This window comes from Echiichthys vipera (genome assembly GCF_963691815.1).
Source record: "Echiichthys vipera genome assembly, chromosome: 15".
NCBI classification, from domain to species: Eukaryota; Metazoa; Chordata; class Actinopteri; order Perciformes; family Trachinidae; genus Echiichthys; species Echiichthys vipera.
In genome coordinates this window covers 5,055,004-5,082,246 of record NC_139840.1, presented here as the reverse complement: position 1 = coordinate 5,082,246, position 27,243 = coordinate 5,055,004, and the positions used below count along the sequence as shown (strand labels likewise).

At 42.6% G+C, this 27,243-nt stretch overlaps 1 protein-coding gene across 2 annotated transcripts in view; it reads right to left on the bottom strand.

Moving 5' to 3' along the window:
• The window catches only part of pard3ab (par-3 family cell polarity regulator alpha, b), a 262,720-nt gene that overhangs the window by 129,619 nt on the left and 105,858 nt on the right, over positions 1–27,243 (bottom strand). For both annotated transcript variants that reach the window (XM_083928368.1, XM_083928369.1), the window contains exons 5-7: positions 26,852–26,995; positions 2,971–3,062; positions 752–835 (exon numbers count right to left, since the gene is read on the bottom strand). In XM_083928368.1, coding sequence (XP_083784494.1) covers positions 752–835; positions 2,971–3,062; positions 26,852–26,995 — 320 coding nt within the window. The remainder of the gene's footprint in view (positions 1–751; positions 836–2,970; positions 3,063–26,851; positions 26,996–27,243) is intronic.

The window sequence follows — 27,243 nt, the reverse complement described above, 5'->3', positions numbered from 1 at the left end:
AGCATGATTGATCACTGTAAACTGGCAAATGGCTTCATGATGCTGTGTGTGTGTGTGTGTGTGTGTGTGTGTGTGTGTGTGTGTGTGTGTGTGTGTGTGTGTGTGTGTGGCATATAGGTTTGCCTGAGTGATGAAGTGATTACATATGGGCATCAGAGAGGCATGCCTGGTATGCACATGTGTTTGTGTGTCTCAGGTGATGCAGCACCCTTTGCAGACCTTTTCTTTTTCAGAAACCAAATCCAACAAAGCTCTGATGGGCCACTTATGATAAAGAAAACAACCGCGATGGCTGTACCTGATTGGACGAACGCTTTCATGGGCTGCCTGCCCCGAGATTTCAAACCAGACCAACACAGCCGCTAGTTTGGAAAATTTCCCTTATATCACGATAGTACAACAAAATGTTTTTCTGAAAACATTTGAGGTGAGACATGAGCTAAGCAGCGGCTACAACTGTCTTTTCTCAGGAGTTTAAAGAGGGGGTGAGTTGCGCTGGACGTCAATATAAAGATAACAATAACACGGCTTGTTCTGTTTTGTGCTGTGCACTGCTACAGCAACCCTTTCTTTTACAAAATCTAAACACTAAACATATCTGTCAGATATATTAATAATGTTGACGTACTTATTGGAGACCCATTTTAACCACTATGACCTGTTTAACTGTGTTTAAGGCCCTGTGGACTCTACGTCAGCCTGCTCGTCTCCTTTACTCTCCTCACCATGGCTCTGCTTTGGAAACTTTTACCTGCGGTCCCTGCCACTGAAAGGCACCACGTGGATTCCCAGGGGCCCACCGTCGTTTGACACCTCCACCAGTTTGACTATGTCTCTGGGAGACGGTGACGGATGGAGGAGGGAGAGACCAGGGTGGATGGGTGTTGGGGGGGTAGAGGAGAGGGGTGACACCATGTGAGGGAAAAACAAAAAAGGAAATGAGATAATGAAGGAAGAAACAAGATGATGAAAACATTAATAAAATAACATCAATAAATAAAAACAGAAAGCAAAAGACTGACAAAGAAAGTCAATAAAACAGAATTAATCAAACACATGGAATGGAATAACAAGGAAAACTCAAATTTGGACTTGAATCAAAAGGAAATATGGGACACTGAGAACTGCATTTTTAAGGGATGCACATGAACTGCAAAATGCTGCAATGTATGTTTTAGAAGTGGAAAAATTACAATCCTACAGAGCAACTTAAGTCTGACATGACTGATGATCTTGACTTGCAGTTTTATACGTGTTCAAGTGTAAATGTCTATGCGGAGGGATAGTGCTTGGTCCTGGAATCAAGAAACCGTAAATGTGCAAAACTGACGTAATAATGACAGTGAGGACATAGAAATTGACACTTTACCCTACTTTACCCTTGTCACATGCATTTCCGATAGCTGTATACCCTTTTATTCTATTTATATGTGGATGAATATTGTTTACGACATCCTTTGACCCTTTAAAAGCACAAAACGCAGTTACAGCTATTTGCTTTTCCAAGGCGGCGTTCTTTACCTGTTAGTCTGTTTGGCTGTAAAACATCTACGCAGGCACATTTTACAAGATGCCAAATCTGATCTGCCTACAGCTTTGATAAAATAACTATGATTAGCTCGGGGAAAATGGGCCCCTTGTTGACAACTAAGAGGCGAGAGAAGCCAGAGTCTCTGGGAAATCATAGGAATAATAACAATACCATACCTGCATATTAAACTGGAAGCATGCAACAAAGCAAAATAACAGAACAAAACACAGTTGTTAATAACAGCCGCTGAATGGGTTGGTGCGTGGGAGGGCTCTGATGGCGAGACGAGGATCATTTTGCTCCCACAAAAGAGAATTATGTAAATCAGGAAGCATGGTTGAAATTAGATTTTCTACAAACAAAACCTGGATTACAATATAGACCCTGCTGGTCTACCTTTAAAGTGCTCATTATGTCGAGAAAGAGAGGAGAGAGCTGATTCACCCGGGTCAACTTTGAAGGGGAAATCTAGTTTCAGACAACTTGAGCGTTATTCTTCCTAGTTTTGGCCATCAGTTCTACTGGTTACAACTGCTCTGTCAGTTGAAGCGATCTGGAAACAAGACACTGTCGTGACTGAAATAGTCTCGCATTGCCAGACCTACTTCACAGCACTGAAGTATGGTCTGGCTACACTGGCTTATCATTCTGAGATAGGGAGGAAAAAAACGATCCGGCTTGTTTGTATTTCTTGAACCTATCACAATCATCTTGGGCGGCGCTAAGCTAATGGAGCCATTGCATAGCGGAGATAGTGACAGGCGCTGAATGTCAGGCTTTATCTCAGCTGTGCATCCAATGAACCATTCCATTCCATTCATTTAGCTGATGCTTCTTTGCAAAGTGCCTTTCGTATAAGTGCATTGCTCCATGAAGATAGGACCCCAAAAGTGCAATAATCATCAAGCACATACAAATGCATCAAATAGGCAAAATGGCTTCAAGGGCTACATTTAAGAAAGCTTTTTTTTATCGATTCATGGACCAAGGTTCAGTCTGAACAGGTTAGTTGTAATTCAGGAACAGAGCAGTGGTGTAAATGTGGAGTTTGTTTCACTAATGAGCCATTCGCAGCACGGTAAGCAAGAAAGATGGCCAAAACTACAAAAGAGGACAGGAGTTGTACTAATCCAATTTTTCTTCGTGGGCTATGCCGGCGTGACGACACAAAAATGGGATCCATTCTGAATCTCTCTCCATTTGAAATAAGCTGTCATTCATAAAATATAAAACAAAACCTTTGCACAAATACAGGTAATTCAACTATGAGTGTTCAGATCAAGAGGTGTTAGTTTTACACAAATGGCGGACATCACGTTTTGTATAAAACAGTTTAAATATTTAGCAATGTGATGAGCAGGGGATTGAGTTTCAGCAGGACACGTGAGGAAACAGAGAGGTAGAAAGGGAGGAAGCTCATCCACGGCTGAAGGACTTACTCTAGTGACCTCACTGGGGTGTGGTCCATGCAGGAGTCTGCACGACCGACCGGCTCGATCCTGCCGTTTTCTTCTTCTCTGCCCTCGTCCTCCTGGAACAAAGCACAAAAAAGAGAGCGTTACCCCGATTCTTAATCGGTACAGAGAGTAACATGTTCATTCAACACAAGTAGGTTTGAACCTGGATCATGACCTTTGCTGTGTGCCGTAGTCTCCTTCACATTAGGGGAGATTACCTCAACGTTCAGAAACTCAAGTATCTAACTGTCTAGCTGACGAAGCTAAGGTGAGCAGATCGTTGGAGGCCTTCCACAGGTGTAAAAATACATGCGTATTCAAAATGACATCGCCTTTGTTCTCCTCGTGTTACTCCGGATGCCTAGTCTGTTTGAATACTGAAGCTGAGACTCAGGACATACACACACTCACTCACACACAGACAGGCCACTGAGAGCAAAGAGGAGAAAAATGAGAAGCAAAGAAAGGAGGTCATTAAAATTTCAGGGTGACACCGGAGAGGAGAGATGAGCGAGCAGCAGCAGCAGCAGCAGCAGCAGCAGCAGCAGCGTAGGCCTCCCCAGCAACCGGTCGCCTCATCAGTATGAAAATGAGCCTGCCGTTACCGTGGCTGCCATAAGGTTGCCATGACACTTTGGGTGCCTGGAGGACGTACAGCTACAGGGCTGCGTTTGAGTGTGTACATGTGTGAGAAACAGTGTGCGAGGACTTCTGACTGCCGTCTTTCTGTTTAGAAATGGTCTCCTGCAGCTAAAAGCGCAGACTGCGACAGCCTCACTCGCAGCGTATTTTGACATATACGCGAGGGAGGTAAATATCTGATGTGTCTTGTATATCCACAGAAAAATCAAATGAAATTACATTAGCAAAAATGAACTTAGCATTTATTTTTTTTTAAATGAACGTTTTATGAAGGCAACAATAAGTAATGGACATGGGACATTTGGGCAGACAAGCTGAATAAAAATAGGAATTTGCATCATTGATGTAATAAAGGAAGAAATGCTGTTATTAAAATTTGGACTTCAGCTCCTACTCCACCTGTTGTCATTCAGCACTTGGACAAACTACGTCTGCATCACCAAAAGAGGACAGTCACCCACAAATGCCTCAGTAAAGAAGAACATTGTTGTTCCTCGACAACAGTTGGGATGTCAAATGATTCTGCATTTACTCATAGAACTGGAGTTACATCCACGTTACTACTACACATCAGAAAGTAAACTGGAACCCGTTTAGAACTCCTCCAGACGAGTTGAAACTATGTCAAGCTTAGGACCAACTTAACTTCTTTCTTTTTTTTTACCATCTTGAGCACAAAGAGGTGGATGAGCTTGAAGATGATAGTACATTTTCAAAGTGTTGGACCCTTTGCGGTCACTTTTAGACGGCAAGCTTTGCAAAATGGAAACCCATCTTCTACACCAACTCCCTGGTTATTTTGATGATATCCAAAATGCTCCAGTGCTGCTGACTTCAAGCGTTTTTTGTCGCATATAAGGTTGGAATGTGAGCTCCCTCTGACGTGTTACATGCATACACGAAAAGAGGAGAGTTCACCGCACAAACACAAATAACAATTGTGAGATTCATTTTCACAGGGCAACACCGCAGTTATCAGGACACCATAGATATCACAGCTTCTACAATTCTGACGATTATGAAACTATGATGTTATCTAACCCCAGTTATGGCAAAATGATGGGTTAATCCCGACATCCCTAGACAACAGACTTGAAAATAGAAGCTTATGGTTCTTAAAAGACATTTCTCGGACCGGTGAACAGCAGAACTGCGTTCTGACTGCAAGGTGTAAAATAATATGAGCATTTATGAAGGGAACTGTTTTGGTTTAATGTGTGGATCGATCACAAAAAGACACAATCATACAAATTCTAAAGGAAACGGGGGCCAAATGAAGAGAAACGTCCAACAGACAAGAGAGACAATAACAACTCAAAGAGCCTCAGAAACACATCCAACGCTATTCAATATTTATCAGGAGACGAGGAAGTGAGGCCAGGGGACATCAGAGAGGGAGTCGCTATCTGAGGAAGAGCAAATGAGATGAGCATTCATCACAGCACACGCAGGCATCTCACAGAGCCTTTATTTTAATACGTACCATCTCTGAGGATATCTGGCTGCACACTGACAATTCTATTCTAGTCAGACAGAGACGTGTGTGTGTGTGTGTGTGTGTGTGTGTGTGTGTGTGTGTGTGTGTTTGTTCACGGTATCGTGTGTGTAAGCATGTGGGGAAGATAATAAAGGAGAAATGTGAAGCAAGTGTTGGAGATGGAAGTAAAATTAGAGAAACAGACACAATTATCAGTAAAAAGTGTGTGGTAAAGAATGCATTTACAGCGTTGCATATTCATTTATAGGAGCTGCCATGGGTCAACACATACTGTTAATTCTGTAACAATATAATTATAGCATTGGTAATAGGCCAATTACTTTAAACAGCCTCCATCTAATGCAGTGGTTTGGTTTTTTCTCGATTACCCACACACCCTGTTGATTCTTTTCCAAACACAACGGAGTGTGGGGCAAACAAACTTCTTCTACTCCTGTAGCGGCAAAAATCTCAAGTATCACAAGTATCTTTGTCAATATTGAGATTATCATCAACTGTGGATGAGTCCTGCATTTATTGAGCATCCAAACTGTTTTTACGGTGGATTTTCGTGAACTTTAAATATAATTCAACTGAAAAACACACTTAAAAAATGAAGGTAAAAAAAAGAAATGAATAAATATAACAAATAATTTATATGAGTACATAAATAACCGACTGAAAACTCCTTAACATATATTCAACACTATATTAAACATATCCCAGTCGGTGACTCACCGCTGATACGGCAGGGATTCATAACACAATACAAGATGAGAGCATCATTGTGAGAGGGAACGCAGCGCAATCATCGTTTTATCTCGACTCAGGTTTTCAATGTCATTTGAAGCCAAAATCGTAATTGAAAAACACAATTTGATTCATCGCCCACCCCGACGGTGCTTTCAGTCATATCACATGACCTTCATCAGCAGATGGAGTTACCTAGTTGTGATGGAATTACATGTGTTTGAGCACTCTTAGGACTTTTTATCCGTGTTGGCTTAAAAAATACAGTAGCTTAAAAAGACAAGATGTCCTTTAAGTTCTCCAAAAATAAGAATTGCCTATTGACTAAAATCTACAATTGTCAAATACTTCAGAGAAGCTACATAATGTCTCAGGTTGGGAGAAACCGCTGTTTCAAAGAAGAAAATGAAGCTTGAACCTCAGCTGATGGAAGTGATTTTTCATTGGCCTTCCATTCTTTGCTCGATCTGCTGCTAAAAGGTTTTCCACCTGCTCCGCAAACAATGACAGCCTGCTCCCGTTGTGTGCTGTAAAAGAAGCTTTCTTTGTAGAAGACAAAAAAAAGGAGTCTGAAGGCTGACAATGTCCTGTGTGACGTCCCTGTTTGTTCACAGTACACCTACCCTGCACCTATAAGTCAGATGGAGCACAGCATGATTCATTCATGTAGCATGGTCTGTTTAAATCAGGGGTTATGTTCATATGACACAGGCTAGCTGTTTTCTTTTGCATCCTTTAGACACGGCTTGCCTCCACATAAGTTTCCCCACAGAGAAGAACAACAGAAAAGAGCACCAAGGAACAGAATAACAAAAGTGTGTGGTATCAGCTGTGAAGAAAACAGGACTGGCTTCTTTCCACCATTAGCAACAACTTGAGCTGACTTGAGCAGTCTGATTGACAGATGGACCGATCAGCTTTTACTTCAACTCCCCCCCCCCACAGTCCAGAAGGAGACAGTCAGAAAGGCACGGCCACACTTTGCCGACCACAACATCGAGACGTCGCCTTTTCCCGTCCGTGGGAGTGGGCTGGGCGAGCAGAGAGATAGATGGCCCCATTAATAATTCAGGGCTGAGTTGGGGGGGTTAATGGCTAGCAGGCAGACAGGCAGGCAGGCAGGTAGGTAGGAGGACGAGCGGCCCATGTGTTTTCCAGCCGATTCATTGTTTGTTTCCTGGATGTGGAGAAGGAGAGGCCAAGGCAGGCGGGCAGTTTTCAGGCCCGGGGGCTCATTAAAGATTAATGGAAGAATCCATTGGGGCCTGTCCTTTCTATCTCTCAGACTAAATGAAGTGGTCTGCGCCCTAGTGCGTATGTGTATGTATGGGAGAGAGTGAGTGGAGTAATGCTGCACTTTAATGAAGTGCTGACCGCTCCCACTTTGACCACACTGTCACATACAAACTGGTGTGGATGTGTGCAACATACAGACACACAGGCAGGGGCGGAGAGGAGTATGCTTTGTTTGCAGGAATGTTGTCTCGCCTTCTTAAGATGCTGGCAAAATCTCCGGGGACAAAATGCAAACACTGGGATGTTGAATGAATCTTAAAATCATGATCCAGAAGAATTGAGATACCTTGTTTCTCGTACCCTCTGTGGCAGTAAGATGTAATTGCAGGCAAGCCTGTTTTTTTCAGAGCCCTCCATCTTGTCACGTTCACAGTCACTATGCGTGTTGACTTTTTATTGTTGCTCTTTTGTAAAAATGTATTGACACACATTCACCTCTCTACTTCCGGTCCTTCCCTTATATGTTACCTTCTTAAATCCAGACACACACATGTTCCTATTACACTTCTGCCCTTACTACAAGCCTGACTCAGAAGTTGGAAGTTCCTGATTTCCGATTACAATGAAACGAATTATAACTGTCGGTGGCGATCTGGGCCGACAGACCAACCGCTGTCAGCAGCATCACTAACATGGCGGCTTATATACATCTAGAGAGGCAATGTCACCAAAGACATGGATATTGGAATACTGGGGGGGGAAAAGGCAAGTAGAAGTGCCTTCATTAGTGGGTCATGTGATCAATCACCATTGTTTTAACTCACGCTTTGATAGATGAGAACTTAAAAGACATTTAGGGCGCACTCACACTGTCCTGTACCGGGCCAAAACAGGTTTTACGGGTAGGGCCTAGTTCGTTTGACCAGTGTGAGTGCAACCGCTCCGCGCCTAGCTGGGCCAGCTGGCCGTCCACGGCCCGTTTGGGAGAGGTGCGCTTTTGTAAAGCATTTTGCACATGTACGAGCATGAGCATCCGCACGTGTACGAGCACGAGCACGAGGCCTACGGCGGCTCTGACGTCATTTAATGTGTGCATGTTTGGACAAAGAAAAAAAAAAAGATGGACCATGCGCGCACGGGGCTCGGTACGGGCAGACAGTGTGAGTGCGCCCTTAAATAGATGAAAATCTTAGGGAGTACAACTTTAAATGTTGCATGAATGTTTGAGTACAGATAATGTATCTGGATCCTACCATTTATTTGAAACAGCATTCACATTTTTAAATCCAAATCCACATAAAAGTGAATTATTACTTCTCTCCACTGTGTTATACTATGACAAGTATTTGATTCAGTCAAAGATTAAAAAAGTACCTCCCCATAGAGTGAGGTGTCTCTTACACCATTTCACATTTCACACAAACAAATCAACATCGTGAACTGAGTGGTATCACACTTTGCAAACTGCCATTTATTTTTGCAAGTTTTGCAAATGTTTATGCAAATAAACAGCTGGTTAAAGTGTCACCTTCACTGGGTTCATCCTCAGGATGGCTCACAGTTTAACAGTGTTTCATCGGTCCAGGCAAGCTGATAACAGATATGTTGTACCACGTGCCATATGAGTAGGTCTGTGTATCAACCTCAATACTTTTGGGGGACTAACGGAAATGTGTCCATGCCGTAGAAATAGAACTGGATAGAAAGGGCATTCCCATTTAAATTAATGTGGCAGGATGGTCGGGGAGGCAGCCATTTTTATGTGTACCTTTCTATTATAACAGACTATTTCTGTATAAACCAATTTGCAACAAGTAGTGGACTCACTGAGGTGAACAAAGGCTACCTGAACATAACAGTGTGTGTTTATTAAGTTTGGATTTTAATATTGAACTTTCCTTCTGCTGCAGCTTCACATTAAAGCATTTAACTGGGGAAATTGGTGACTTTTATTATGAATCAAAAACATCATGAAACAACTCTACAATCATTTTTGGCACTTTATGACAGCGGGTCCTTTTGAAATATTGCAGGAAGTGATGGAACAGTCAGGAGCAGCCACAGTCGGCTGTTGGTGAAGAGCTGCAGGTGACAGGCTGCACACCAGGTAACCAGCTACTTTCATTTTGGCTGATTTTTTTTTTTTTTTTTAATTTGCCGCCTTGTCTGATTGAGATTTAAACCAAACATTTGAAAAGTTTAAATGCAATCTACCACACAACTTTAAAATTTAAATGACCTTTAAAAGAGGGCAACAATATGCAGACATGTTACCATTTTAGCCACACACACACACACACACACACACACACACACACACACACACACACACACACACACACACACACACACACACACACACACACACACACACACACACACACACACACACACACACACACACACACACACACACACACACACACACACACACACACACACACACACACACACACACACACACACACACACACACACACACACACACACACACACACACACAGACACAGACAGAAGGGCTCCATATGTCCACAGCCGGATGAAACACTGAACCAGAAACTATAAATTAGCCCTAACCTCTGACCTCTGACCTGAAGACCACTACACACCATCTGGGAGTTTTACACAGAGGGAAAGATAGATGAAGGATGAAGTTGGAGTTAACTAATACTCCACACCATCTTCACATCGCATGTCCGTGAGGAATCACTGCTTACAACAGAGCATCCGTGCTTCTGAAGATTCCACTTCCTTCCAGGTCGCTGTACTAACCCATGCTGAAGGTTCACTGCAGCCCGCCTGAACGGACAGAGACACATTTCACCGTGTCAGGGGATGTAATGAACAGACATCCCCGCACACAACCTTCTGTGTCTTATTTTACTGGGTCTGTCACTGAGGTCAGAGGTTCTGCTGTACCGACGCTGGTGTAGCATGTCAGGCTGAAACCAGCTGTGAAAGGGAATCAGTACCTAAAGCCGTTTTTTCTCATATGAACCCTGTAAGATGTCAGGAGAACAAGGCCTGGGGTGTCTCTTTCACACACGTGACATTCTCCGTGTCAGACCAGTTCTTACCTACTGGAAATACGTTTGATCAAGCGAAGTGTGGCGCCTGAATATAGGGTGCAGGGGGGAGGACATGACGCGGATTACACTGCGCCGATGGAGTTGGTTGGTAATTTGGTCATAAACAAGAGTCTCTCGCCCCTCCTTAAATGTATCTGATGATTTCAGTGTCGGCCCAACCGAAGTTCCTGAGTCTTTGTCTAAATATCAGGGTTGTTTTCTTCTGAAGTAGGCCGCGGCCTGATAGAAGTGACATCAATGTGCTGGCTGTGTGTACACCAGGCAATGAGTGTCTCTATTCATACATGGGCTCACACAGAGATGAAATGGTCTTTGATCCAGTATTTCTAGACTATTTGTTAGGTTAACCCTGGCTGGCACCCAACGTAATAATTATTAATCTTAAATATAGAACTCTTCGTTTAGGGGAGTAGAATGTAATTTTTTACTGTTTGAGCATCATGTTTTTAGATGCATCCATACAAATGTATTATAAAAAGCTTAATTGTTTAAAGCTATTCTTACATTTCTGGCATTTCTCACAGCTCTTCCCTCCAAAGTCCCACCATCTTCCCCTGCCTGACCTCTGATGCTCCCTCCTCCCCCGACACGTGCGTTGAGAGAGAGATGCTGCGTTCCAGTGCCATGGGAAGTCTGAAGTTTCGAACATCCACCTAGGCAAAGTGCACTGGAATGGCTGTCAAAGTGGAACCTCCTATTGAATTCGAGGGAGATCGACCTACCCTGAATTCGGTCTTCCCACGGCAATAGTACGCAGCATGAGCTCTGCAAATCATTTTGTTTGGGCCACATAAAATGATTGGTTTAGACTTTTATCAGAAATGTGAGAATTAAATATTGATGTCAACACCTAGTGGATTTCTTTTACATTTTAGTGTGCCATACGCTTATAAGGAGCATTTTAAGATCACCGAAGGACAGTGTAAAAATGCCAGAAAGGTAAGAATTGCTTCAAGAGAGGGGGAAAGATGGTACTGGGTTGTTATGGGCAGATACTCAAGGTTCTGATATCGGACATTAAGAGTGGTGAGTGAGTGACAGAAGACCAAAAGTGGTATCGTGGCCATCCTCAAGAAAATAATACAACAACAAACATACCCACAGAGACTATCAGTCAGAAGCTACTGACAACTTTAGGTAGTGGTTTCCAAAGTCTTAGATGAGGCGTCTCTGCGGTTTCTTTGGATCAAATAAACCCGATGCCCCTGATAATGTTGATACTGCAGAGCACAACACAGTCCCATCTGTCATGACAGAGAGACGTTTGATTAATGTCGACGCTCGGCTCCGTGCGAGACCACAATGCATCATTAAAAGCAAGCTTTCAATTACAGATTCCTGCGCTAATTCAATTAGTCTCCTTTGAAGACACTTTGATAATGGGATCCAGACGGGCCGACGGCATCGTCAATAACTTGAGGATTCATTGAGCAGAGAGGACGTTATTTGAGTTTATATCATCCTGCCTGCCAGTTGTGCTGTTACACCACAGGGGGAGGATGGTGTAGGTTTGTGTGTTTGTGTTGTGAGCTTATAGAATGCGGAGAAAAGAGGAATAAAGTGCTTGTGTCTGCGCTTATGTAACTTGAGAAGAGAAGTTATTGTCTGTGTGCATTTCTGTCGACTCAATCAAAGACTTGTAAAATCTCTTCTCTTATACAACTGGTTTATTCAATTTTGACTGCATTGTCGATGTTTAGTTTAATTGCAATATTTTTCAGTCAGGGTGCAAAATTAGCATCATGTTCAATCCAAATGCTGGTCAAATATGCAAGTGGCTCATAGATTTGCTTCACTCACCAGCCCCAAAAAACAAAACAATGGTAGCCTACTGAGTGGCTGGTATTTGGCCACCGGACAACAAAAGTTAAAGTTAGTTTCCAGGATTATGATGTGTACTGACATGATTATGATGTGACTTGCAATTAAGGGACATATAATACAACAGCATACCAACTGTATTATGTTATACACAATATTGTGTCTTCACTTTTGTGTCAATCATTTGGGGAATGCCAGTACTCCGTCCGACATGACAGCACCTCTGTGAACAAAGCCAACTCCATAAAGAAATGCTTTTTGTCCAGTTTGGTGTGAAAGAACTTAATTGGTTTGCACAGAGCTCTGACTTCAACCATATCTAACACATTTCGGATGAACCGGAAGGCAGACCGCCATGCCTTATCACCCGATATCAATCTTCTATGTACGCCTACATACGCCTGTATGTACAGGAAGCAGATTAAAAATCATGATGTATAAATTGAAAATATGCATGATTAAAAATACAGAAAACACAACAATGGTGAAAATTAAGACCAGATGTTCATTTGCTTGGAGGACGAGGTGCACGTCAATGAAAAAAACACATGAACATACAAGGTAATGGCAGTGGATAACACAGACCGGGAGCCGCTGTAAAGCGAACATGGTGGCATATTAGAACTATAACGGGAGTATCATCCATCGCCGGAGGAAGCCATAGCAAAGCAAAGGAGCACGCAAACAAGAAGGATGAATGACAAAAGGTATGTGAGCTTAACCTTACTGATCGAATAAATGACAGATGGAAAAAAAGTAAAAAATCAGAAATTGAACCCATCGAGATGCATCGATCATTTTCTAAATATATCAAAGCCCTGAACAGTGATCAATTGAAAGGGTGCCTACAGATTCACAGCCCTAACTTAGAGCAGAAGACTGTGTTCAATTATCACGTATGGGTGTAATGTAAACATGTCTGCATACAGGTACTTCTGCCCTTTGTCATGCTCTGCCAAAAAAAATAAAATGTTTACAAGCTATTATCCGGTGTGCAGAAGACGTGCTCGTCTTCACACATACTGCATGTGCAGCGCTGCGTCTGTGTACATCACAGAACTACCAGAGGCAGCAGCAATAAAAGCCTGAACAAAATGAGACTTCCAGCACTTCCTAAATTACCACGGTGCTGCTGTAGGGATACACTTAATTCAACAGCAATTTCACTGCAATCCAGTTCGATCAAAGCGGATGGGGCGGTGGAGGGGTATCACCACAGCAGAATATGCGTCGCAATTTTCTCAGAAATAATAGACAACGGAGGCTCTTAAGGAACGAAGCAATTTCAAAACTCACATTTTAGGAGCCAATGTCACCTGAGAGATCAGTCAGCGTCACTCGAAATGGAATTGCAGGTGTGAGTGACACTTGTTTTTCCAACTCGCGCGTGTGATTCAGCACAGTGAGAAGGGTGGAGCAGGATGATTCCTTTCTATATTTAATGCAGATATCTTTTATGCAAAAAAACGTACTCAGATGAGAGAGAATTGGTCCCCGAAACTATTTCTCCTGAGAGCGGGGGAGATAGAGAGTGACGGGACAGAGAAATGAAAGACTAGAGAGAAAAAAGGAAAGGGTAGACAAACAGAGACAGACTCAAAGAGAATGACAGAGAGGCAGATAGCGAGGCAGCCCAAGACACATTACACAGAGGAACAGAAAGCCATGACAATGCTCATTCAAAGGATGACAAATGACACTTGTGAGCTCCGAACCTCGGGGGATTCTGGGAACTTCAGACATTTTTTGGTCATCAAGGCAAAAAAGGAGCAAAAAACACCTTTACCCATCATTTTCATTCACTTTACCACATACATTAAACTGATATGTCAGTTTATTTCTATAAATATCTATTTCCTACAATACCAAAGAGGCCAACATACGACATACATGTTATATATTTATATTATTTGACTATATATTTGTGATTCAAAGTCTCTATAGAAGATACAACATCTCTTTATGAGGCAGAAATTCACCTAAAATATCTGCCGAGGTCCTTGTCCGGCCCCCTGAGGCTGTCTGGCATTCCACTGGTGTGTATGGATTATTTAGACAGTAATCAGCCAGAGTTGGGCTGAACGTTGATGTAGGCCTGAATCCAAGACACACTGACAGAATCAGCTTGACTTGGCTCTTCTGACAATGTCAAACATGACACAGGCGGAGTGTGTGTGTGTATGTGTGTGTGTGTGCGTCTGTGTGTGTGTGTGTGTGTGTGTGTGTGTGTGTGTGTGTGTGTGTGTGTGTGTGTGTGTGTGTGTGTGTGTGTGTGTGTGTGTGTGTGTGCGCACCAGAGAATAGGATACAGTAAAGGAGTACAGTGTGGAGTGCAGGGAGATGGAAAGAAAGAGGTAAAACAAAGTTTGAAAAAAAAATGTGTTCAAACTATTATGTTACCCATGTGGTGCACACAGGGCGTCAGAGGTCAGGCAGGGGGAAGAGGGTGGGACTTTGGAGGGAGATGGAGTCGTTCATGTTCAAATGCTGTTTGACGTGTGAGCAAGGTAAGAAGCGCTTTAACTGAATTTTAAAGCAAAATACCAAAGATTAATTGGTTCTGCTTCTCAAAACACCGCAGAAAAGCTACTGACTCTGTGACCACGTGATTGCTTTGTCAAGTGGGCAATAATGAAATTTGAACCTCAAAGATGCAATATAGAAATATTGCAACCGCTACGTCCTGATGTAGCCTCGGAACCAGACGATTCACCTGAGCTCGTGTTTCATTTGCTCCGGCCCCTCTCCCATTCGGACAGATTTCCAGCCGGCCACACCCTGGACAAGTCGATAACGACCGTTTATCTCATGGGGGGTGGCGTTCAAGATGATGACTGACGGAGGAAGGACATTCTTGAATGTAACTTTACTGACACACTGCATCCAGCTTACAGTACCAAGCTCGTAAAACTCCGATCAAACATGAATCAAGATTCTGTGGCTGTGTTGCCTTCTCACCTCGAATGGTTTCAGAAACACATTTTAGTGTGTGGTTTAGCTGTAACTTTACAAAGTGGCCCGGCAGACATTTTTTTCCTGTGTCAAAATGGACCAAGCAACGCCTCAACGTGCATGTGTTGCTCAAACTACGTTGTTCCGCAGCTCTCATTGGTTGTAGGTCCATCTGACTGTGTGCGGAAGCCTATCGGCCTGAACAGCTGATATCACTTCTTGGGAAAAAAAGAACAGGTTCCAAACTATAACGCATTTGCGGATTAGTCAGGCGATGCCAGGCAGTTTTTCAGACTCTTCTAAGTGTGTGTGTGGTTTCATCAGATGTATGGGAACTACTGTAGATCTAAACCTCGTGGGGCACTCAGTGTATGCCCTAAACGCGGGGGTGACCATGGTGGGTTACAGTGGGTCACACAGCTCGTTACATGATGCACCGTTTACTGAGCTGACACTCAAGATTGGAGGCGCCGCTCTGGAGCAAAATAACAGGCAAAACTGACCAAACTACCCCTCTGAGAGAATGAGAGCTGTGGATAATGATGGCCGCATGCGCGCGCACACACACACGCACGCACACACACACACACAAAGAGCTGTCAGATTGAAGGCCATTATTCTGGCTGACCCTGACTGTAATGGCTGCTGAGAAAAAGATTGTATCTTCATAAACAAGTGAGGTAGAAGCCACAAAAACGCACACTCCCTCTTTATCATCCTCCTGTAGAACTTTTTTGCCCACTTCCTGCCGCAGTGCTGTGCAGCAGTGTGTGCTGCACCTTCAGCAGAACACCTCCACAGCTGCACATCTGACAGCACTGACAATGACTCAGGAGCTTTAAAGCAACTCAGACGGACCCTGTAAAAAGGTGTCATTATTTAGATTCATATCTTTCTTGTTATAATTATGCAAAATATATATACTGAAACAGAATGAGCACCACTCAAATCCAGACTTTACGCGGGGAAACTTTTTCCAATTTATTTTTAATGTAAAGCTCCACCCAAATCTGGCATCAGAGTCAATGGAAGTTGAAGGACTGATGATGTGTATTACATCCAGATACAGAGACAATGTAATCATCACACAGAGTGAATCTTTGCTTTTATGGCAGAGGAACAGATGTTTTTACATCATCCCATCAGCACACTGATACATGATGTCCGGTGCTTTGGGTAAATGTTGAGGGTTCAGGTGTGGTGAAAATCAAAACCTCTGATCCTCCTGATACAGGGGTATATCTGATTGTTTTGGCAGGATTTCATCTTCAGCGCACACCAGGCCTTAATAATCAGCTCTGGCTCTCTTCTGTCAGATCCCTCAGATTATCCTCTGATAACAGCTGACACCTGCTGTTGTCATCCTTCTTGTCTGGCTTTGATCGTTTTATGGACCTCTGACAAAACACTCAAACTTCACTCTCAGCTCCTTTCACAAGCCAGTGTCTCCATCTCTTGTTCATTCTCTCGGTGCTAATGATAAACCCCTGGTGCGCTGCAGGTTTACACAAGCGCGATTCTAATCTTTGATTTCTCTGCTAGACGTTTCTTACCTCTCCTCTACCCCAAGAGGTGGATTAAGTTTGAGAAAGAGGTACCATCTGCGCAACCTGATCTGGTCTATTTTAGGTGTAATTAGATCACTGTAGCAGGTGATGAAGAGAATTATATGCTTGTGTGTGCAAAGTCCTGACGGCAGGTTGCAGCCCGAGGTGGATATCCCCTCCGGGGAGACTGCAGGGCCTCAAGAGGGAGAGAGCTGTCTTTCATCTTCCCTCCATCTCTCTATTCCTGCTCTCTCACCCTGTCCCTCCCAGCTGGAGGGGATCTGGGCTCCCACAGCTCTCTGTCATATTAAAACCGAAAGATCAAAGGCGACGAGGAGCGCAAGAGACCAGGAGGGAGAGAGAGATCCAGAGAAATGAGAGGAATAAAAATAAAGGAGGTGATGTGAGGAGGTGACGTGAAGAGCAAAGAGCAAAAAGAGGATCGATAGAGAGAGATGGGGAGTACAATGGAAAACAGAGGACAGACAGCAAGTTAGATGGAAACGTTTTATGACTTACGATGTGTGGATTTAGAGAGGCTGAATGTTTGTATTTGCCTGAAGCAGAAGAAATGTTATTAAGTAAAGAATATGTTCAATAAACAGCGACGGTATGTCAAATTAAAGATTATAGATATGTATAATATGTACTGGGCCAATGGTGAGTGACAGTCACCCTAGTTTTTGTACTGTGTGCCGAACCGTTAGCACTGGTCGACCATCTTTGTGTATTTTTTAGGGCTGCCCCCAAATGGTGGACCAAACACTGGTCGATCAAAAACTCATAGGCGGACGAAAATTTCATTTGTCCATTAGTCGCTAAAAATTAAGTAAAATCCATGTGACTGGCGGCTGGCCTAAAAGACTGGAGGGCTTTTCATTTGAAGGGTCAGATACAGGAAGTCGTGAACCTCACTCACAGTCAGTAGTTTTTTGTTTTTTGTAACACGGCAGGCAGGTCTCTTTAACATCGCGGTTCGACAGTTAGCTATTAATAGCTTATCATGTCGGGAAGACATGACCTAAAATATGGGATCGCTTTCAAAAGAACAAGGATGACCCCGTATATACATATATGCGTCAATTAGTTTACTAATTACTCTAAATGATGACCACTGGTTGAACAAGAAAATCCTTGGTCAGGGGCAGCCCTAGTATTTTTCTGCCGATTAAGCGTATTGAATCGCAGGCTGAGCCCATCCGTGAGAGAAATCACTCTAGTTGGTAGTTCAGAACAGAAAAAGAAGTGAGGAAAGTGATCAAATAGCTAAAGTCTAAAGGTTGTGGCATTAAAAGCCAACTTTTTCGCTTTTTCTTTCTTCTTTACCAATTGAGCTCGAAAGAAATGGTTTGTATCTGTTTGTGTTATTGTATCGGTACATATCATTAGTCCTTTTAACATCTGGTTGTGTTGTAAATGAGCTAACAGGCTAAAAAGCATCTTGAATCTGTCCTTTCGGACTTCTGGTTTCCCTTTTTGAATGTTGCATACAGACTGCTGCTGCCTGCTGGTATGGAGAGTTACTTCCTGTCACGCAGGCGCAGAACGTTCATGCTAGCTGGATGTAGTCAAGGCGACAGTCGGCCTTTATCGCTGCAAGATCTTTGAAGTGGGCTTGGTGTGTGCCTGCCTTTAGAATGGAGTCATGTGAGAAGGAAGGTGCCTAATTCAGACAAAGAACACTTTGAATCATTTACGAGACTTTCATTACGGCCTTGTTGCTGTGCCATGCATTGAATGTCTTAACAATAACGCTGATGATTTGAGCCCTTATCAAGATACTCAGACTTAGATTACAGAAGGTGAGAAAAAGGGGTGAAGGTGAGCAATGGAAACAAGAGAAAGAGTAGGTTAAATACAGAGAAAAGAGTAAAACTGTTCATGAACTGAATCTATGAAACTAAGGAGGAGAGAAGTGAGTGATGGAGAGAGGTGAGGGATAGAATAATGAAGAGTCACAGAAAATAATACGGATGGAAGGGCGGGAAGAAAAGAGAGAAGGAGCCCGACTAAAGGCTGATAACAGCAAGGTGGCTGCAGATTAACACTCAACTGTTCTTTCATCTGCAAACACTAACACACACCTACACTGTTTATCTGTACATCCATTCACACGGAGTATAGAAACAGAAGGACACACACACACACACACACACACACACACACACACACACACACACACACACACACACACACACACACACACACACACACACACACACACACACACACACACACACACACACACACACACACACACACACACACACACACACACACACACACACACACACACACACACACACACACACACACACACACACACACACACACACACACACACACACACACAGAGAGAGAGAGGATCAAAGCTCCACAGCAGCACCTACTGGTCATTTGTTCAGAATCTGCAGCACACTGATGCAGCTGCTTTCAAAGAGGTGGATCGTTCACTTTCATCCGTCTTATTGACACACAGATTTCTTGAACACTGGACACATTGACAATGCTATGCATGTGTACACACCTGTATATACAAAACAACAATTCACACATTCACATTTACACTCGACAAAACGTGAACATGCAGGTTTCCGTGCACATTATGCACACACATACACACACTCCATGCTGAGTCTGAGGTGATTTATGGGTAGACAGCTCACGTTTGCATGATTTATCCTGCTAAAGCTGCACTGTGCACCTGAGGGACTCAACTTCTACTACACACACTGCATGGAGGCTTGTTAGTTAGGAAACACCAGAGAAGGGTGTGTGTGTGTGTGTGTGTGTGTGTGTGTGTGTGTGTGTGTGTATGTGTGTGTGAGTGTGCACTAACATGGCCATGAAGATTTGTTTGGTGCATATGCTTACGATGTAATTGCATTTTTATTTGGTGTGTGAGTGTGCACACTCGGGCCTGACCAATATGGGATTTTAAGGCTGATTTTTAGAAAATGTCAGAGTTCCAGGATGTCGGCCGGTTTAGTGAATTTGCGTGCTGCAATGCATATAGACCTCTTCTCTGTAAAGGGGCTCAGAAGGCTGCTTTCTTAAACAAATAACCTTATTAAAGAATATTTAACATTATATACGTCATACATAAAATGTATTACAACGTTAGCCAAATTATAGAAATGAAGAATAAATAATAAAAATAAAACAAATAGCTGGATAGCATCATGTTCAGTGTCAGTCAATTGCTGGCCATTTAAATAATTAAAAAAATAAAATAAATAGCTAAATGAACATGTTCAGTGTCAGCCAATTGCTTCCCATTTAAATAAAGAATAGATAAAAATAAAATAAATAGCTTTATGACACCATTTCTACATCAAACATAGTTTTATGCATTATTTGTTATTATTATCGGTGTTTATGTGAAAACACGTATGCCTATACTGATATGTCTGTGATAGGCCAATATCTGATATACAGTATCTAATAATATCGGCCAACCAATAGATCTGTCTGGCTCACACACTTCTTCTTTCACTGTGGTGTAAGTATGCTTGGAAATGCAGTTTATGCATAATTAATGTGTGTGTGGTTCTCTCTCTCTGTTCATGCAATGCTGTGGTGTGTTAGTGTGTTTATGTGTGAAAACCTTTGTATTGTACTGTATATGTTTTATTAAACTAGACTTTGTGTTAAAGTGTGTATGTAAAGAAGTGCTTATGTACGAATACGTTCACGCTGCACACATGCATACATCAGCATTATCAGCAACATACTGCACAGGTATGCCCAGGAGGGGATGTGTGTGTGTGTGTGTGGACCTGCCTTCAGTATGTCTGTGTAACAACATCCCCAGTGAGTTATGCGAAGCCTCCATCCCACCATGAAAGATAACTCAACACTCCCTGAGCCGAGGACACACAGCAGCATCACAAACACACACTGACACACACCAAGGCTGCGTTCATATACTGTGATGCACACACGGAGATACGCACACGCACACGCACACGCACACACACACACACACACTCACTGAATGCTCCCGGTGTGCATTGCTGTGAAAAAGTACGGTGCAGTCTAACCTCCGGTATGCCATCGTCATTAATTGCACCTACCCAGTTTGATGTGAGCTGCACTTGAAAGGTGATAATTGGAAATAAAAAAATGTTATTCGCATTAAAGTTAGTTATGACTTATTCAACTCAACCACTCTCGAAAGGTCATGCTGTTAAAGTACCCCTCAAAAAGTCACTTTAATTTCTACCGGCATATGCATGGACAGCATCTGATCTTTGGGAAACATTTTGGTTTCTAAAAAGGCCATTTTTATTAGTTATTTTATTTTTTTTAAACACTTGTCAATCAATCAGTGTGTTCACTGCTGTGACTTTTTTATTTTGGATTTTCAGTTTACACAAAATTGACTTATACTTCTTTTGTCTCCTCAGTCATGGTGCAGTAGCTATGGCTTTTCATACCAACCAACTACACAATTCAAATTTTTTTTTAAAAACAACGACTGCTGCAGCTCCTCCCCAAAATACATCACTTTCTACTGAGCAAGAAAACAATATTTTATTTGAACATTGCATTATGTCTCAAAGGTCTCTGCAAATCATTTTTATCAGAACTTGTGTCTTAAATCGACTTGACCATAATTAATAAATTAATTAGTATAGGATGAATGTGACCTGTGGTGTAGAAAAAGGCAATAATTCAACATGTATAAATGAATATAGAGAAACTAGAGACCATCCACCCATGGCATCACACCCCCCTTTCAGTTTGATCTGAACTACACAGGTGTACATCTTGTGACTGCATCTTGCGCAGTTATCGTGCCAGGGTTAAAGCCTAGAGTGGGTTCGCCCAGGCCCCTTGATCTGACCACATGTCATGTATCATTGAAATAGACTTTCAGTTTGATGCAGTATGGTCTAAACTGTATACCACAATATAATTTGAAGCATGGACTCAATGGTATTATATCAAGGTATGTTAATTTATCTTTCAATTTCTGTATAAATTACTGTACAATTACTGTACTGAAGTACAAGTTAACGGCTCTTGAGTATTTCCTTTTTCTACTCCACTACAAATCAGTAGGAAATATTCTACTTTTTGCTCCACTACATTTATCTGATGACTTAAGTTACCAGTTACTTTATCAATTTAGATTTCTGCTTCACCACCCACCCATATACACTTGTTTCAGAGTGAACACACAGGCTTCACAGGGACAGTTAGTAGCAAATACTTCTGTCCATCAGTTGTTGAACTGCCGGTTTTCTGTGTCAAAGTAGAAAAAGACGTTGTGGTGCTGATTTAATCAGACTGATACGACCGTAAGAGAGAAAAGGAACACACACACACACACACACACACACACACACACACACACACACACACACACACACACACACACACACACACACACACACACACACACACACACACACACACACACACACACACACACACACACACACACACACACACACACACACACACACACACACACACACACACACACACACACACACACACACACACACACACACACACACACACACACACACACACACACACACACACACACACACACACACACACACACAGCACCTCCAACCAGCTCTCGTTAATACACACTCAACTGACAGCTCACTGTTGCCATGGCAACCGCCTACCTGTTGCCAAAAGGGGGCTGGAAGTTTAGGGGCTTGTGAACGCGGCCTGAAAACTATCGGCGTTCAATTTTCCCTGTGTGTCGGGGAGCCGCCGGTGTTGCTGCAGGCACGCACAATTACCCACTTGGGAACGGAGAATAGTTCCATTCATTTCAATGTGATTCAATCTGCTTCACTTCAGTGCATGGCAAGGCCCTGTTCTGTAGGTTTTGTTATTGCGAGAAGCTGAATCCTCCACAGGAGTAAAATAGGCATACTTCATTATATGACGCTCTATTCTGTTTCTTCTCTTCATTTTATGCCCTTCTATTCCGCGTTATTCAATCGAGGAAGATAAGATGAAACTGACTTGAAAGGAAATTGTTCATTCATCATTCCCAGCTGCTCCATTCCAATTAAATCACTGCATACTCTATTCTTGCTATGCTATTTTTCACTCCCACACCATTCTTTTTTACACTCCCAACAAAGGTTTAATATACCTGTACTACTGGGAAAAGGCTCTCCAGGCTAATTGTGTCACAGCAGAATTCTTTTCGGTGCCATAATGAACTGTAGAGTAGGTTCTGGACGTATACAGAGGCTGATTGGCCATTAAAGATGCATGAAATGCCCCAATTTAGCTCTATTATACAAACTTGCAGTACATCAGGCTTTGCTTTTATTTGCTCCTTATTTCCTTTCATAGTGAAACCTTTGTTCCCTGGTTGAGTTTGCTACCTCTGTCTCCGGAAACTGCACAATTTTACATCTTTTTATCCCATGATAACCGAAAACTCCAACTCTGTATGTTACCACACAAAAGATGAGTTTCCTTTTGGCTGGTTCTGTAGTCAAGTCTAGGCTCAGGCGATATGATGAGATTATCGTTCGACACGATATGGGAGGGTCACGGTAATGGTCCACGCAAGTCCACGCGAACAGCATGATATTCAGTTATGTGACTGACCCCGTTATGAATTGTGAGCTATATTCAGTCTTTCTCTTCAGTGTTTCTTCATTCTGCAGCAGCACACCGCTGCAACTTCACGAGCAAGTGTCTGTGGTTTGTTCAAATGTCTGTAATTGCAGGACAGTGGAGTGTATGTTATGTAAACTAAAAGTCAGTAGAAAAAGTGAAGTGAAGATGGCATTGTCCGTAGCCCACTGATTACACACTGGCTTGGTAGTGAATGACACTAAGGGCGCACTCACACTGTCCTTCCGCACCGCGCCCCGGGCTTTAGGGTACTTGTCGCCTCCTCCCTCTCCCCCCGCGCCCCAGGCCCGTTTGTACTCACACTGCCTGGGCCTCGCGCAAATGCTTCTTGCTGTCCATACGTCATCACGCCGTTACACGTCACACGCATTGATTGATGTCATCGCGATGCGTCGCTTTGTTGACAAATCTTTCCATAGACCTCGGAGTTTTTGTGCGTCTTGTCTGGTGATGCTGTTTTTCTCTCCTTGAAGTTTGCTGGAAGTGATGTACATGAGCCAGCCGCTAAATGAGCTAAAGGTAGTCCTAATGCTTCATCCACTCGCTCCTGTCACAGAGTAGGGAAGCACATTGCTATCACAGGATGAGTGACACTTTAGCAATAAAGTATGGCGGAATTAGCAAGGTAAAGTCACCAACTCACCAAACCTATAGGTTGTGGAGAAAACGTCGGCCTTTGTTATGCTTATGCACGCCCTCCTAGGGTTTAGTGCTAGTACTGGTTATTGCAACATAAGCGTCTCCTCTCCATACTGTAGATATGTATATCTTTGTGTCTCTGTCCAGCATTTTTTTCTGAACGATAATCTTGTGTGTTGTTTTTCATAGAGACATTTTCTAAGAAGGGGAATTTCAACATCATCCAACCCTGTGTTCCAACAAAATGAAATATAGAGATGAGCAGAGTTTATACAACAGGATAACAGAGGAGAGTAATGTAATCAAATGCATTCAGAACACATTCAAAGAACAATAAACATCTACGATATACCGTAAATACTAATGATTTTTGCTTCTTACAAAAGTGATTTTTTTCATTCTGGTGTATCTCATCTATTCTGTCATTTGATTATGAGCCTGGAACAACAGCTGTTGTCATCACAGCAGAGTTGCAACATCCTTCCTGGAACAAAGTAAGCTAAGTGGACATAAAACAGTGACATTGAGCAGAGAGTCTCAACAACAACAGCTCATGAGACCTCAAAAAAGTCTGTAAGTGTCTTTGACATGTGCGTGTGTGTGTGTGTGTGTGTGTGAGAAATACAATGATGTAAACTGTATTCAGACTGATCTGACTGCGCCACTTTCTGTGCCGCCACGCACAACACCTGTACACTTATGGTGCAAGAATACACAACATGACACTTGGTCAACAATCTGTCCCTCACCATTACACAGAGAGAAGCAGCATTAACACACAGACACGCACACGAGGCCACACAGATTGATGTGGCTGTTTGAGTCACAGTGAGGGCTGTCAGCAGGATGAGCTGATGGTGTGGGACATGAGTGTATCAGAGTGCGTATGTGCGTTCATGTGTGTTTGTTGAGGAGGGCAGGTGGCCTTCGGCACGTCATTAATACCAACTACACAACCCTGCGGTGACCTCTACCACTTAACCCCCTTCATACTCAAACCTGTTGTGAGACAAATGAGGGATACGGTGCAGCTCCACACTCTGATGGATGGTGAGAACTCTGTGGATGCACAACCTAGCTGTGGGACTAACTGTTTACAAAAGAACTTCTGTGAACAAAAATAGGAACAAGTTTGACTTAGATGGCACTATGTAGAGTCACTACGTGCCTATGATGACGTATCAAAATCAAAGTAAAGGGGCAGACAAATATAAGAATTGTATTCTTCTTATCTGCTCCTTTCCATTCATGTAAATGTTTAAATGTATGTAAATGTAATTGTGAATTGAATTAATCATTGTGTGTACAATGTAATGAACAGGCATTTTCATGAAAGGAACAAATAAATACAATAAAAAAAAAAAGTAAACTTTTTTTTAGACTACTATAACAGCGGAGGTTTAGGCTGAGGTCGTGCTGAGCTTTAAAGAATTAAAGAAAGCGACATGAAAAAACAACGGATATGTCACCTCACGTTCACGTCTTAGATTAAAAGCTGCACTTTAACACACTTAAAAAAAACTACAAGCTAAAGCCAGCTGGCTACCACATTTTGCACATTTGTACTCCAAAGAAAACAGGCATGTAGACAAAACTAATTTCACAACCCTGTGAAACAAATGAAACCGCAGCAGGCACTGTTGGGCTCTGATTTGCATCAGCACTATTACTCCATGGCATTCTGCTTGTGAGAGAAGGTAGAAAATAAGGAGAAATCAGTTCATCTACTGTAGAATGAGTGCTGCCAACATCGATAAACATGCTGAGTCAGCCAGCTGCTCATTGATGTTGATTGCACACTAGTGCTAATGGTTGTGAACACACCACAAGAATCACAGGTGATGGTCCAGCACAACCCAATCATACCCAGCAACTAACTGTTGTGTAATACAGATGTCTTACCACAGCGCATGTCAGATAAATAAAATAACATCTTTACTTCTTAAGATGTAATTCACTTTCCTTCTGTCTGTCTGTCTGTTTTGATGATCATTTGATATTACATGCTAACTATGAAGTGCTCTTAATCCATAGTACAGGATGTCTGCTGTCTGGATAGTGTATGTCATAATGCCGGGCAGAGATTGTGCTGTTCTGTTTTATTGTTTCTGACAAAAGCTGATCTAATAAAATCTATTTTTAAAAAATAAAAGGACAAAAAAAAAAAAACTAACAGCCCATAAAAAGATAAGATAGTGATTGGTCCGTGAGTGTCTTTGACATAATATTGCACTACATGTTTATGAAATTTAAAACATGTTTTTTTTGTAATACAACATAAGAAAAGACCAATTATGAAGTGAGTGATGCAAGTGGGTCATGATATGTTATCCTGTTTTATGATCATACTCCAACAGAACTTTGGCGTGCGTGACCCCAGTGGGAACAGAGCCCCTCGCCCTGGCAACCATCTACACAGCCAGCTAAACAGCACCATATGTTCTGTATGTGGCTTATGTTATTTACTATATCAACATTATGTTATTTTTCCTTCCATGACTCATGTGTCAATGTGGATTACGATGGAAAGTTCCTCACTTTTTAACCTCTGTACTGAGAGCCAGGGGAGTGATAGAAGTGGGTCGGGCTCTGGACTGGATCTTGGCCACTCAGACAGGCTTTCGCGGAGCTTAGTGCTGACGGACTGTGGGGGGTGAGACTGGCTGTAAATCTGTGATTGCTGGATAGTTGAAGGCATTGGGTGTTCACTCCATGTTGGGACATTAAACAGAGAGATGCAGTACGCGTGTGTAATAACATCATCAATACATGCTTTCTGATGTACCGTTAATGGGAGATGTTGGACCCATCTTCCTATAGTCTCTCATCCTCTTCTACTTCAGTTTTCACACATATTTCATTCATACAACATTCAACATTCAACAAAAGCTCTCGATCCAGAGTTGGCATGTAACTACCAATGCTAAGCTAGTTTGTTTAAACACTGGTGCTCTGGAATATTCTGTGGTGAAAAACAGTGGTGTCGTAGTGCTGTAAGACACTACATGAAAGCATCCTCCACACAGCGAGCGGTATGTCCAATTTGTCTGCCCTGTATGCACAGGTCAGAAACATGGTCCTACCTGTTCCTGTCTCTCCAGCCAGCGGTCCACCATGGGGTGATTGGCGCTAAGTGACGAGCGGGCCGTCTCTCTCTGAAACTCTCTCTGATTGGCCCATGTCCCTGCATCCCGCGGCAAGCTGCGGTACGTGTCCATCCCTTTATCCTACAAAGACGCAGAAAAGCAAGAGTGTTTAATGAATGCCAACTCTGTTGTTGTATAATACTTCACTTTGGGAGTTCTATAGGTTAGTAAAGACAGGATCATTTGCAAACACTGAATGAAATGGTCAGGTAATGCTCAATGCCTCTGTATAAATTAACACTGGCGTGCCACGTGTAGTTGACTGTGTGAGGTTTCCTCCATTTAAAAAATACAACATGACAACGTTGTTGCCATCTCTCTTTTTTGCA